Source organism: Balaenoptera acutorostrata, chromosome 7 (assembly GCF_949987535.1).
Source record: "Balaenoptera acutorostrata chromosome 7, mBalAcu1.1, whole genome shotgun sequence".
NCBI classification, from domain to species: domain Eukaryota; kingdom Metazoa; phylum Chordata; class Mammalia; order Artiodactyla; family Balaenopteridae; genus Balaenoptera; species Balaenoptera acutorostrata.
The window spans coordinates 3,714,624-3,729,134 of record NC_080070.1 but is presented as its reverse complement, the minus strand read 5'-3'; the positions used below and the strand labels follow the sequence as shown (position 1 = coordinate 3,729,134).

General features: G+C 46.9%; 1 protein-coding gene across 3 annotated transcripts in view; it reads left to right on the top strand.

The window, feature by feature from the left end:
- DPP6 (dipeptidyl peptidase like 6) overlaps positions 1–14,511 on the top strand; it is a 977,175-nt gene that overhangs the window by 383,172 nt on the left and 579,492 nt on the right. The window contains exon 1 of one of the 3 annotated variants that reach the window (XM_007165455.3): positions 13,392–13,776. The exons of the other annotated variants lie outside the window; for them this stretch is intronic. Within the exon in view, the coding sequence (XP_007165517.1) occupies positions 13,720–13,776 (57 nt within the window). The 5' untranslated portion in view covers positions 13,392–13,719. Of the gene's footprint in view, positions 1–13,391; positions 13,777–14,511 lie in introns of those variants that run through there. 3 annotated transcript variants of the gene reach the window in all.

Sequence of the window (14,511 nt, the reverse complement as noted above, 5' to 3'; positions counted from 1 at the left end):
TCCTTAGGCATCAGTCTGTACGGGGACCTTTCACTTGCTCATCACTACCACCAAATGATAAATTGGAAACCAACTTGGGCTTGAAAAGAAGGCTTCTGAGTTTGCATGAATTCAAGTTCCTGAAAAGGAGAATCAGATTGGCCTGACTCTTCACATGGGTTATATGGCTATAGATTGGCTGTCCTTGGGTCAGACCACAGACCCTGGTCCTATCACCCATGACATGGTATTCTTGTCTCGTCCTACATGACGTGGTATTCTTGTCTCGTCCTAAGAGGGATACTCAGAGGGGGATTTCCATCCAGAATGAACCTAATGATGGACATATAGGTATTTTCTATTAGAACATAAACCCGCAAGAGAAGGAAAATATATTCCTTCCTTAATACTCCAGTATCTGTGAGTAATATTTGACTCCATTCCTTTTTAGAGGTATAGCAAAAATCTGTACCCATCAGCAGACCATACTTCATCTGAAGGATGAGGAGGGTTTCTGAAAGCTGCTGAAAAGAGCCAGGGAAGAAGGTAGCCGTGAATCAAGAAATGATTTTCCCGAGTTTCTTCAAGTTAGTGCTTCTGGTGGGGTAGGTCTGTTAACTTGATCCACTGACATGATCTCAATACTTGGTTAATGTAGAGATATGGGGTGTCTTAACGTCTCTGTCAACTGTATCTGTTATCAATAAGTTTATGAATGATAGCAACCACAAAGGATAAAAACATAATTGTGATTTTGAAGTCTCAATGAGGAAAATCCTTTAAAATTGGAGCCTTTCTGGTCCCTGTGAATTTTACCACATCCACTGTACTCTTTCCTGCCTGTCATCCTACTCGGGATGGGCTTTGAGAAGTCATCAGTCATGTAGGTTTCAATCTTGCATCCTGTCTGAGATGTGGCTCAAGCTCAGCTAATTTCCTGGTGTAATATGTTCATCACAAGGGCGATCTTTCTATTCAGTATTCATCTGAGCACCTTTGTAAGAGACATCATTCATTCATTCAGGCGTGCTTTTTCTCCATCGCATGAAGAGCCTTTTGGGATAGTGGCATGTTCTGTAAATGGACATGTTGAAAAGGGGAAATTACTTGTGTTGGAGCCTGAGGCTGCTTAAGGGTGTGGCTCTGGTGTCAGTTTCTGAAGGCTTCCTGGAGAAGCTACAGGGTCAGAGCACTCTCAGAAAGGGAGAGAAAGACTTGGAATAAAAGGGAATCGTGGGCCCATGGACAGGCACAGTTCCTCTTACAGATCTTAGAACAGTGGCTTTCTCATATTTCACAGGTGACCCCATTTCACAAAAGTTTCACAAGATAATACCCTTACTAAGAGCCATATCCGCTTATATTTTCTATTTTATTCTACTTCCTCTCTTTCATTGCTGGTTGACACAATAAGTGACAATAAATTTCACAATATAAATCTTGTTTTTCATTTTCTTAGGAGGGCAGTTGTCTTCATGAAGTTGTTTCTGTGTTGCCCAACAAGTAGTTATCTTTTCTGTTTCTTGTGGGCTGGTGGAGAGTCTGACTCCCAGTCAATACTCAATGGCAGATATTCTTATTCTTATTCTTATTCGATAGGCTGGGCTCTAATTCTTAAGGACTTCTGCTTAGTTCTAATTTTCAGCAAAAGAGACTCTTAAAAAAGACGTAATAAGGCATGTGGAAACTTTTAAGCTTGTCTGATGAATCAAGGAAATATATCTTCCTCGTGTGTTTCATTGTTGATTTCTAAAATGTAAGACATTTTTTTCTCTTTAGTGGTCATTGTTCTTCCCTTTTCATTCTTTCTGCTTGAGAAGTGGTCATCTGTAGTGAGGGACTCGGTGGATCCTGTGTTATAAGCCTAAAATGAATGATCTGGTTCTGACCTCTCCTGGTGCTCATGTGAAGAAACACTCTTGTCCTCTGAATTTCAGTGGAGGTGACACTCAAGTTTTCCCAAAGTTCTCTCCCTAACACACCCATTTTTCTGTTGTTTCCTGTGTGCTAAGCACTGAGGATACAAAGAAGAAGACATGTCCTTAAGGTGACTTCAGTCCAGCAATGAGAAGAGCCGCTGATTTAGCCCCTGCTCTGTGTCCACTGGTTTACAGAGTTGACCTAATTTAGTTCTGACCATACTCTATAAGCCGTCCACTGTTGTGTGCATTTAACAGCTGAAACCTGGACTCAGTGGCTTGCACACAGCAAGTGAACAGACTTGGGATTTGCAAATAAGAAATTATTCTGACGTTAAAGCTCATTCCGTTAACTGATATGCAGCCCTTCATTTTACCTTGGCCTTGCCCTGGAGAAACCCACAGTGGGGCTAGGAAGCCAGGAAGGGAAGTGGATGGTGGTGCTGTGATGTAACAAGACTTCACACAAGTGTGGGACATAAAAAGTGTGATGGGAGAACAAGAGGCAAGGGATGAAGTCTAGGGGGAGGTAGGAGGTGGCATTAGAACTGGGCATTGAAGGATGTATAGGAGCTCATCAGATAGGAGGGGTTGGGGTGGAACTAGTGCTCCTTTGGTGGAAGACATGTTTTCTTTGACCCTCCTTTTTCATGCCCATGCTTTGATATTACCTTCCAAGAGAAAATACCAAGTGTCTTAGATTGCCATTTTTTATATGCATCTCCAATTTGAAGTGGCCCGTTTGGGTGTCATGTACCCCGTCATTTACACTCAACTCCAAAGCCAAGTCGGATGTGTTTTGCAAAGTTGGACAATAGTGATTTCACTGACGGATGCTTCTCTGGGAATTGCCTGCAGGAATCTGCTTATTTCTTTCTTTTATGTTGAAAACGAAGCAGGAGAACTTGGAGGCTTGGAGGGACATGTTATATAAGACATATTCTCCTATGTGGGTGTGAAAACTCTTCCTGACCTGGATCCTATTGCTACACAGCCACACCTGGGCCAGATGGCAGGGGGTGGTGAGCAGAGGTCCTGGGAAACCAGGAAGGATGTGAAACGCATGCCAGGAGGATGGCCCAGAGGCTCCTCTGAGGACGTGTGACCTGAGACACCACTGATGACAACGCGACAGCAGGAATATCTGAGTCCCCCGCCACATCTGGTGTTACCCAGATAACAGGAGAGCTTGGTCACAGCTGGCCTCGTGAACAGCCCCAGAAAGATCAACTGGGGCCGTCAACAAGGCATCTGTCGAGCTGCTGTTGCCCAGGTCATCCTGGCGGTATGAGGCACTCAAGGAGGAGCAGGCAGTGCCCAGCCGTGACCTGCCAGCTCAGGTGGCCGACCTGCCTGGGTGCCAGGGTGCCCTTGCTCTCTGGTCGGGTTTCAAGGTGTGAGATGGGTCAGGGGGAGGTGTGAAAGGCAAAGCAACTGGAATGGAATTAAGCTACTTCGCGATGAAACATACACATTTTTAAATGAAGTTTTCAAAATGCCACAGAGTTTGTATTGCATCTGGTCCCCCTGACCGTTGAGTTGAGGCTGCCATCTAATAGCCGGGTGTGAACATAAATGTGGGATGGTTTCAAAGTTTTTTGCATAATGGCAATTTTTAGAAATTTGATTATCAACCTTGGAATATCTACCTGGACTCACAGAATAGAATTTTCCAGCTGGAAAGTATTTAGGGAATATGTAATTTAGAGAGTGTGGTCCATCTACACAGAGAGCAGAGAGTTGGACTTAGATGTAGATTCACACCAGACCCGTCAATCAAACAACTACCTGTGTGACCTTGGGCAAATGATCCTCTCTCGAAGCCCCCATTTTCTTATCTGTAAATTAAGAATTAGACAGTTATTTCCTAGGATCATTGGGAGAGTTAAGTAAGATGGTACAAGTGATCATGCAGGGCTACCGAGGGCTCTCGATACATTTTATTTTGACTTTTCTCCAGCCTATTTACAGGTGAGGAAGCTGAGGTTTATGGAGGTGAAGTTGACATCACGTTATCATCAGTGGTCCAAGCAAATCCCACCCCTGTCTTCCTCCTTCCTTCTTTTCCTTGGTCCTGTGCTCCCTCCCCACCTCTCTTCCTCCCTTCCACCCTCTTTTTTCCTTATTCAGCTTGTAATTTATTCCCCTTTCCCTCCCACCATCAGCAAACATTATACCACGTCTGGTGGGTAGCTTTTAGTTTGTAGGTATTTTTGCAAAACACGTATTTTGTACGAATGTATTTTTATTTGTTAAAAGGTTTGAGTTTATGTGTATATGCTTATGTGTTTTGTGTACACATATTTATGTAAATATATATTTACATATATATGTATATGTATACGTGTGTAAATATGTATTTGTGTTGCTTATTTTTTGCCCTAAGCTCTGTGTTTATAATCCATCCATGCTGCTCTGTGTACACATTACCTTGCTGCTCATCACTGCTTGGCTTTGCATGGTGTGCACTGCACGGTGTGTCTCCAGAGCATTCTGCGTAGCCCTCCACGAGGGTGGGCACCCAGGTTGCCTCCAAACCCCCCCCCACCACCACCACCATCACATCTTTCTCCTTGTACTTCCTAAGGCAGGACCAAAAGGCATTTCTTTGTTCCAAGTTTTCCTCTCCTATTAGGCTGAGAGTCCATGAGAGCAGATTTCCTGACTTTTATACAAAGCACCTAGCACATAGTAGTATCTCAGTAAACATGGGGCCGTTGGCTTCTCGAACAGTTGGACACATTGGCTCAGGCCAAACCTCCCGTGGCCTCATCTCCAGGAAGAGTGATTAGTATTACCTTACCTGATAAAGGTTCATGATCAACCAGGGAAGCATCTTTTAGGAAAAGATGAAAATCATTCAAATGGGGTTTGTCATTGAATTCCTTTGAATACACGATATTATGCATTTATCCAAACAAATAATTTTGAGCACTTACTCTAAGTAATGGAGGTATGAATTATGCAAACCATTTGAATGCTTTCAGGACTCCCAAATCCACGGGTGATTCCCGCTTCCAGGACACTGACCCCCCCCCCCCATTCAATGGAACTGGGGTGGCATTTGGAGAGGATGTTGTGAGGATACACACAGGGGAGGGTGTGTGGAGGCTTCTGGGTCAAGCCCCAGTCTCCCTCCAGAAAAGGAGACACCCTGACAACAGTGGGAGGTGAACTGTTTCATAATTAGTGGAAACACTTGTCTTCCTGCGAGGTATGTCTTCTAGGCTGATGGTAAAAAGCGTTAGGACTTTTTTCCTATGGCCTTTCCTTTCGGGGGTGGGAGGAATGGTCTACCTTGATACAAGATTCTTTTTTCTATTGATTTTGTGATTCTGAGTGAGCCAACATAACTGTAATTGACATGTAACAGAGTCACTCCAGACCTGGGGTCTGCAAACTTTTTCTGCAAAGGACCAGATAGTAAATATGTTATACTTAACAGGCCACCTGGCCTTGGTCACAAGTTCAACTCTGCCACTGTAGTACAAAAGCTCTCATTAGATAATGTGTAAGTGAATGGGCTCAGCTGTGTTCCAATAAAACTTTATTTTAAAAAACAAGAAGTGGATCGGATTTGGCCCAGCGGCCATAGTTGGATACTGATTTGGAAACTCACTCATTTGCTACATCTAGAAAACAACATAAATTTAGCAGGTCTATTAAGACAGATCAGCTCCTGTTTCTTCGTAATTTAATTGGCTATAATTTTAGGGGGATACTCTTAGCAAAACTGTTAGGAGTAATGCAAAGGGAAGACAGAAGAGGAATTTGTACTGTATTCATTTGAGTTCAGCTTGGTTGTGTGTGACAGAAAACCTAAGTAACGGTGGTTTATGTAAGAGAGAAGTTTCTTTCTCTCTCCTGTATATACAATTTGGAGGTAAACAGCCCAAGAATCTGATGGCTATTCTATTTTCTCCTGTGAATGGTCTTGGTTTCATGATTCAAGATTGCAACAAGCATCCCAGGTAGAGAGATGGGAAAAGGGGGGAGGAGAAGAATAGTAAATTAAGAATATTCACCCTGACAGATGCTCTACCAGTCACTTCTACTTGTAGCCTGTCATAGTTGAGTTTATGTGTGTGTGTCAGTGTGGCTAGACCATGGTACCCAGCTTTTGGTCAAACTAAAAGCTTGAGGAGGATTGGGTTTTTTTTAATGTGATTAACATTTAAATCAGTAGACTCCTGAGTAAAACAGATTACCCTCCACAATATGGGTGGGCTTTGTCCAATCAGTTGAAGGCTTTAAGAGAAAAAAGACCAACCTCCTTGGAGGAAGAGGGAATTCTGCCTCCAGATGGCCTTTTCCCTGGGTTTCCTGCCTTCTGGCCTACATGGCCCTACCCTGCAGCTTTCATATTTGCAAGCCCCTGCAATCAAATGAGCCAATTCCTTAAATTCCTTAAAATACTCAGTCTCTCTCTCGCTACACACACACACACACACACACACACACACACACACACACGCACACACACGCACACACACATCCTATTGGTTCTGTTTCTCTAGAGAAACCCAGTCTTCAGGAAACTTTTCCACTTTTCCTCCCCCTTGGTAATTTTCAGTATGTATCTATATAAGCTCTTTTTCTAAACTTGCTTCTTCAGATCCTGGCTGAACTCTCCAGGGAATCTTACCTTTCTGCCCATATTCGCTTTTATTTTCAAGGAACTGTAAGTTAGAAGTGGCTTCTCTTGCAGACGGTTAATGCTAAAAAAAATTCAAAATCTTCAGGGATCCTACTCTAAGGACATTTTCCTCCCTACCTTACAGCAACGAGGCAGCCAGCGTGCCTGTCTCTTGGCAGTTCTGCTGTCTGCACATAGTAGGTGCTTGATAAAGACCTGCTGATGGAGCGAGTCGTGAAGCAAAGCTGTTTTAGCGGATTGGCTACTCTGGGCAAGGTGAGCGGAGATCAGAGGAGTGAGAAATGGCCTGGAGCTGCAGCGGGACCCAGGCTTGCACATCCACAAACAAACCTAACTAGCCGAGCCTGTGGCAGCCGCCCACTTTGGACACACCTGGCTGGGAGAGAAGGCTGAAGGTGGAATCGCGCCCACGTGAACAAGCCTCCATCCAGGTGCACCTGCTCAGGGCTGCTGTGCTTTGGGTCCACGCAGGGAGGCTGACTGCAGGCTCTGAGAGGTTTCTAGTAGCACCGGGCAATGGGGCCAGTGGGAAAGGGAGGTGGATACATGGCAGGGTGAGCTTCTGGTGGCAGCCTCCTTGGCAGGCAGGCTGCCACGCTCTGCCAGGCTCAGCTGCCTGTGTCCAGCAAGTGCAGTGAAGAGCTGGCGGGGCTGAGAAGCAGGCGTCAGGGTAGCCCCTGCTCGGTGCTCCAGGGAGGTGCTCAGCTGCAGAATGAAGATGCCCCGCTTGCGCTGGCCTGTCTCTGCCCCCTTGGTCCAGGGAGCACTCACCTGGGAAGGGCTAGGTCCGTACCGCTCTCCAGATCCTCCCTAGAGCCACACGAGGGACTCGCCCAGAGTGAGGCCTTAGTGAGACCACTTTAGCTGCCTGCCGCTCTGAAGATGCTGGGATGTTTGGGAGCCTGACTCTTGTTTTGAGTAACTGCCATTTACTACTGACTGTGTGACTTTGGAAGAGCTGCTTAATTGTTTCAAGCCTCAGTTTCCTCATCAGTGAAATGGGGTAACAATAGCTGTTAGGGGATGAACTGTGTCCCCCCCCACCTTTATAACTTGAAGTCCTAACCCCCAGGACCTCAGAACATGACTGTATTTGGAGACAGGATCTTTTAAAATGTGATTAAGGTAAAATGAGACCACTGGGTGGCCCCTAATCCCATAGGACTGGTGTCCTTGTGAAGAGAAGATCAGGACAGACACACTCACAGAGGGACCACCATCTCCAGACCAAAGAGAGAGGCCAACACTTTGTCCTTGGACTTCTAGTGGTACTTTGTCGTGGCGGCCCTAGCGACCTAATGCCATGGGTACCTAAGAGATTTTTAAGGATCAATTAAGATAATAGGTATCAAATGCTCAGTGTCCTTCCTGGCACAGACTAGCTCAGTATTTTCAATATTCTACTCTGCAGGCATTTCAAGGCAGTGTGGTATGGTGGCCCCTGGCCTGCATGCCCAGGTTTAGGTTGGGCACTTAACTTGTTGGGTGACCGTGGGTTTCACAAATTCTCTAAATGTCAATTTCCTTTTGTAGAATGGGGGAATCGCAGGGCCTGCCTCACAGAGATGCTGGGCTTGGGTGCATAGCACAGAGCAGCACCAGGCAGCCACTCTTACCGTCATTATTATGAAGTAGCTAAGCGTTGACTTTCTCCCTTTGCTAAGGATGAATGCTATCAACTGAATGTTCACTGAGGCTCGGAGAGGAGGGTGCAGGACACACTGCAGCTTAAAGGATAAACTTGGGCAGGTGTTTTTCTTCTAGAGGGATACTGATTCATTTTAAAACATGGAAAAAAGGCGGCCCTTTCTCTCTCTTAAGGATCTACCCTCTTAACAGATTGTTTTTTAGATTTATTTTTGTTGTTGTTGTTGTTTTAGGGGGAGTATAGTTGATTTACAATGTGTTAGTTTCAAGTGTACAGCAGTGATTCAATTATACATACATATATATATATTTTTTTCAGATTCTTTTCCCTTATAGGTTATTACGAAAGATTGAGCATAGATCCCTGTGTTATACAGTAGGTCCTTGTCGGTTATCTATTTTATATATAGTAGTGTGTATCTGTTAATCCCAATAGATTTATTTTTTATTGAGGTAACATGGGTTTATAACAAGATATGTTTCACGTGTACAACGTATTTCGACTTCTGTGTCCCCTGCAGTGTGGTCTCCACCAGAAATTTAGCTTCCATCCATTTTGCCCCTCCCCCTTCCACTCTGGTAGCCACTACTCTGTTCTCGGCATCTATGTCTTTGTTTTTTTTTTAATAGCTACTTTATTTATTTATTTATTTATTTATTTTTATTTTTGGCTGTGTTGGGTCTTCGGTTCGTGCGAGGGCTTTCTCTAGTTGCGGCAAGCGGGGGCCACTCTTCATCGCGGCGCGGGGACCGCTCTTCATCGCGGTGCGCGGGCCTCTCACTATCGCGGCCTCTCCCGTTGCGGGGCACAGGCTCCAGACGCGCAGGCTCAGTAGTTGTGGCTCACGGGCCCAGCTGCTCCGCGGCACGTGGGATCCTCCCAGACCAGGGCTCGAACCCGTGTCTCCTGCATTAGCAGGCAGACTCTCAACCACTGCGCCACCAGGGAAGCCCTATGTCTTTGTTTTTGTTTGGTTTGTTGACTTATTTTTGATTGTTTGCTATCCTCCACACTTGACTGAAATGATACGGTATTTGTTTTTCTGTGACTTCTTTCAGGTAACAGATCTTTAAGTGTACAATGCAGCATTGTTCACTAGAGTTGTGATGTTTACAGCAGCTCTAGAACTTTGTCATCTGGCAGAATGGAAAGTTTATCCACGTTGAATAAGCCACTCCCCGCTTCCCTCGCCCCCCAGCCCCTGGCAGAACCATTCTACTCTCTGCTTCTATGAGTCTGACGATTTTAGATTCCTCTGCATAAATGGAATCATGCAGTATTTGTCCTTCTGTTACTGGCACACGTCACTCAGCAGAAGGTCCTTCAAGTTCATCTGTGTTGTCTGGCTTATTAGGAAGTCCTGCCCTTTCTCTTTTAAAGGCAGTCGAAGTCAAGTAGGCAGAAAACTTGGCCGCTGGACACCTGGTGCCAGAAAAGCCCACGGAAAGGTTCCGAGTGGCAGCACCCGGCCTGTCCATCCACCAGCCACTCGCGAGCTGTACCACCCAGTGGCTCTAGAAGAGACAGTAGCTGAAGGAGGGGTGGGGGGGGCGTGGGAGGGGCTGGTAGGGCAAGTGCCCAAGTGATCCGATGATCTGATGCCAGCAGGAGACTTCGCTGAGGTATCAGGTATAATCTTGCAAATGTGCGTGAACTTTGCATTACATCCATATTCTTTTTAGATGTAAAATAACATTTAGGGTCGTTATTGAGAAGTAAAATAGAAGTGCCCGAAGGGTTTCATGTCAGTCCCCACCAGACACAGCTGAGCACCCTGGGGTACCACCGAGTGGGTTAGACCCAGGGTTCTGGAAACCGTGAAGAGGAGGCAGGTCCTGGCTCCTTTTGCTTCTCCCTGCCCCCCGTTGGTGTCCCTGTCCTTGGATATCAGTCCTGGGTGGCGTTCGTGGCCCCCACAAGTTAGCGGTGGGTGCTTTTGGAGATGTTAACAGATGGTGGTTTCAGATTTGACCCGCCCCAGGGGTTGTTGTTGTTGTTGTTGTTGTTGTTGTTGTTGTTGTTGTTGTTGTTAAATGTGTATGCCTGGTCTTGCAACCATGCTCTTTATTTATTTATTTATTTATTTATTTATTTATTTTTGGCTGTGTTGGGTCTTCGTTTCTATGCGAGGGCTTTCTCTAGTTGCGGCGAGCGGGGGCCACTCTTCATCGCGGTGCGCGGGCCTCTCACTATCGCGGCCTCTCTTGTTGCGGAGCACAGGCTCCAGACGCGCAGGCTCAGTAGTTGTGGCTCACGGGCCCAGCTGCTCCGCGGCATGTGGGATCTTCCCAGACCAGGGCTCGAACCCGTGTCCCCCGCATTGGCAGGCAGACTCTCAACCACTGCGCCACCAGGGAAGCCCCCACCCCAGGGGTTTTTTTTTTTTTTTTTTTTTTTTAGAAATTTCATGTAATGTCTGAAACATTTATATTAACATATTTCCATACATATTTCCGTACAAATACAAATATAAGATTTTTAGAAATTTCATGTAATGTCTGAAACATTTATATTAACATATTTTCATACATATTTCCATACAAATACAAGATTTTTAGAAATTTCATGTAATGTCTGAAACATTTATATTAACATATTTCCATACATATTTCCATACAAATACAAATATAAGATTTTTAGAAATTTCATGCAATGTCTGAAACATTTATATTAACATATTTCCATACATATTTCCATACAAATACAAATATAAGATTTTTAGAAATTTCATGTAATGTCTGAAACATTTATATTAACATATTTCCATACATATTTCCGTACAAATACAAATATAAGATTTTTAGAAATTTCATGTAATGTCTGAAACATTTATATTAACATATTTTCATACATATTTCCATACAAATACAAGATTTTTAGAAATTTCATGTAATGTCTGAAACATTTATATTAACATATTTCCATACATATTTCCATACAAATACAAATATAAGATTTTTAGAAATTTCATGTAATGTCTGAAACATTTATATTAACATATTTCCGTACAAATAACCCAATGAAAGTTTAGTATTAGTTGTTTTGTTTGTTTTTTTATACTGCAGGTTCTTATTAGGCATACATATATACGATGGAATATTATTCAGCCATAAAAAGGAACGAAATTGAGTCATTTGTTGAGAAGTGGATGGATCTAGAGACTGTCATACAGAGTGAAGTAAGTCAGAAAGAGAAAAACAAATATCGTATGTTAATGCATGTATGTGGAACGTAGAAAAATGGTACAGATGAGCCAGTTTGCAGGGCAGAAGTTGAGACACAGATGTAGAGAATGGACATATGGACACCAAGGGGGGAAAACTGCGATGAGGTGGGGATGGTGATGTGCTGAATTGGGCGATTGGGATTGACATGTATACACTGATGTGTATAAAACTGATGCCTAACAGGGGTTTTGATTTAAGAGGAAACTCTGGAGGACAGACCAGTTCTGAGATGCTCAGCAATGAACCATTTTGCCGCAAGGGCTGCTGGTCTCACCCATCACCGAGGTCCCCCCCGGGGCTGCTGTGGTCCAGGTGTGTGAGGGGAGGGTGGTTGCTCACCTCACTGCCCAGGTCTCCATTCTGAGTCTTTGCTGCTGGGGCCTCGATGTCAGGTTTGCTTGGGGACCTCACACTGCAGTGACCCCAGCTCTCCCTCCTTAGAAACCCGTAATTGGGCAACGACTCCCCTGAGGGTTTGTGTGGCCTGGCACACTCCCTCCAGCCCACACTGGTGATAACCTATGTCCCAGACACCCTGGAAGCAGGCCACAAACACAGGGGTCCACGCCACTGCTGTTCCCATCCCAGAAACTCCCCGTCCTGCAGGGACGTCTAAAGCGAAGGCAAACACAACACAAAGCAAAGCCTGGCTGTGCGGCAAGGCTCTTACACGGGGTTTTCCTTTTCGTACACTCGGCCAAACCAGCCCAGCTCCAGCTGCCCATCCTGACCTTTCGGTATCTGTGCCCAGGCCGTCGTGGAAGGGGCAGGCAACTCTGTGCTATCTGGACTCAACTGTCAACTCTAGGGAAGGACACAGTGCCTTGGATCTTGCCGGGGTGTGTCTGTTCTTGTCAAATGACTGGGGTCAGGGCGTCAGGGAAGGAGCAGGACAAAGGGAAGTCTTCTGTGACACACATTTCAACTGGATACAGACCTACCTCACCTTCTCTCTACAGGGAACTGCACAGGCTTCGCAGGGGCAAAGGCAAGACAGACCAGCGGCTCGGGAGGGACTTCCTTACTGAGAGCGCTGGTCAGGGCCGGGTGGGGTGAGGGCGACGCTCCCCCAGGCCGGTGAGTGTCTGTGGCCAGAGCCCTTTGGCGGAGGCAGAGGCTCGAGGCAGGGGGGAGACAGACAAGTACTAACAGGGGACACCGCACACACAGGGGCAGCAGCAGACCCCTGGGCATGGAGCTGGCTGGAGTTTCTGGAAGGCCCAGGTATCCCCACCTGCAAGCTATTAGCTCATCAAGCTGGGAGTCCCACGGCGCGTTTCTCCTCCACCAGCGGCTGCGTCCGCCCAGGGTCAGTACCAAGCTCAAGGACATCAGGCCGGGAGAGCAGGACGGCCGTCTCTGCCCCTGCTTTCTCCTTGAGCTCAGGACTCGGCAGGGAGCCCTTGCCTTCCTGGAAGGTCACCCCATGGGCTTCTTTCTTTCTTTGCTTCTTTTAAGCATCAGACACCCTTGAGGTCCTGGTTGATTTTCACAGAGAAACAGAGGATTCTTTGAGTTAAAAGATGGAACATAATAAGTTTTCTGAATTTTAAGGAAAATAAAGGCCAAGATTTCCATAGCTAGCGATCCAGGAGAAAAAAAAAAAAAAAAAAAAAAAACCCCACCGGGCAAACAGAAAAGAGGCCATTCTCTGATGCCCACAGGCCACCTTCCTCCCCAAAGGCCCTGCGCTTGGCAGAGGGAAAAACAAGGCACCTCGCGTGTGGCCCCTTCGTGGCCCCGCCCCGGTGGGACCTGCCGGCAGCGCTGCCGCGGGGACGCAGGTCCGGCCACCTGGGCAGGTTGGCGACAAGCTCCCGGGCCTGCGGCCGCGCCGCGCCGGGGTCCCCTCCCCCCTCCCCCCGCCGGCGCCCCCTGCCCAGCCCCCTCCCCTCCCCGCGGCCACGGCCCGAGCATGCGCCGTGCGCCGCGGGAGGCGGGTGGGAGCGGCGCGCATCACTCGGGTCCCCTTCCTGCACCGCGCCGCCACTTGCAGGTTGCTAAGCAGTTGTCGTTGTTTCTGTGGCGATTGCAGAGGCTGTCGCCAACTGGAGAAGCCCCGCTAAGCCGCAGCATCTCCCCCTTCGGAGCCGCTCTCTGCTCTTTGCATTTAAAAAGAAAACTAGGCTGCTCTGCCCACGGGTCCTCCCCCACCCTGCCCCAGTAGCCGTGCGATTTGGGAAGCATGGACTAAATCCCAGTCCTCCCGCCCAGTGGACTCCGGTGGCCCCAAACTCCCGGGCAGATCGCACCTGCCCCCGTGCCGGTGTGCACCCTGAACAGGAAATCATGACTACAGCCAAGGAGCCAAATGCTTCGGGGAAATCCATGCAACAGCAGGAGCAGGTAATGCTGCTTTCCGGAGTGTGCCCGCGTCTCGGCGTGCGTGTGCGTGTGAGGGAGTCGGGGGGGATTGTGTCTCTTGAATGATTTTGTATTTGCACCACTGTAGCCACCTGAGCCACGGAGCTGGCCCCTGAGATAAAGTGCCGAGCGTGTGTGCTGGGGTCTGCCTTTGTCCTCTCCCCCACTTCTATTTTGGAGCGATCCCTGGTCCATCAATAATGCATGTGCGCGGGGAACATCTGGAGAGGTAAACTTGATGTGTAGGGACCTGAGGACAAAGGCCACTCTCAGAGCTGCCAAATTTAGCATGTCAGTTGTGAAGGTTTCCAACTATAATACTTTGTAATGTGGGGGTGGGGAGGGGGTGATGGAGGAAGTGGTTAGTGCCACCCCCCCCCCCCAAATAATTCAGTTTATTCTGACTCTCCAACAGGACTTTGCTTTGGTTCTAATACAAGTCAAAAGAAGACATATGAGCTCTGTTTAAAGGACTTTTTCTGGATACCTGTGTCTCTTTTTCCTGCTTTTTCCCCAGTATCTCTGAAGGTACTAACAAATCTCTGCTGTTCATCCTGGCATTTAGAGAGTGCAGACTCTCCCAGCTAGAAAAGCCAGAGGATGCACGGTTAGGATCAAGAGGGGCCCCAGCTGAGAAGTAGCAGGTCTTAAAGGGCTGACGAAGGTGTTCAGGACTGCATTGGTGTCCCCATATAGCAGCGGACCACCACAGCTCAC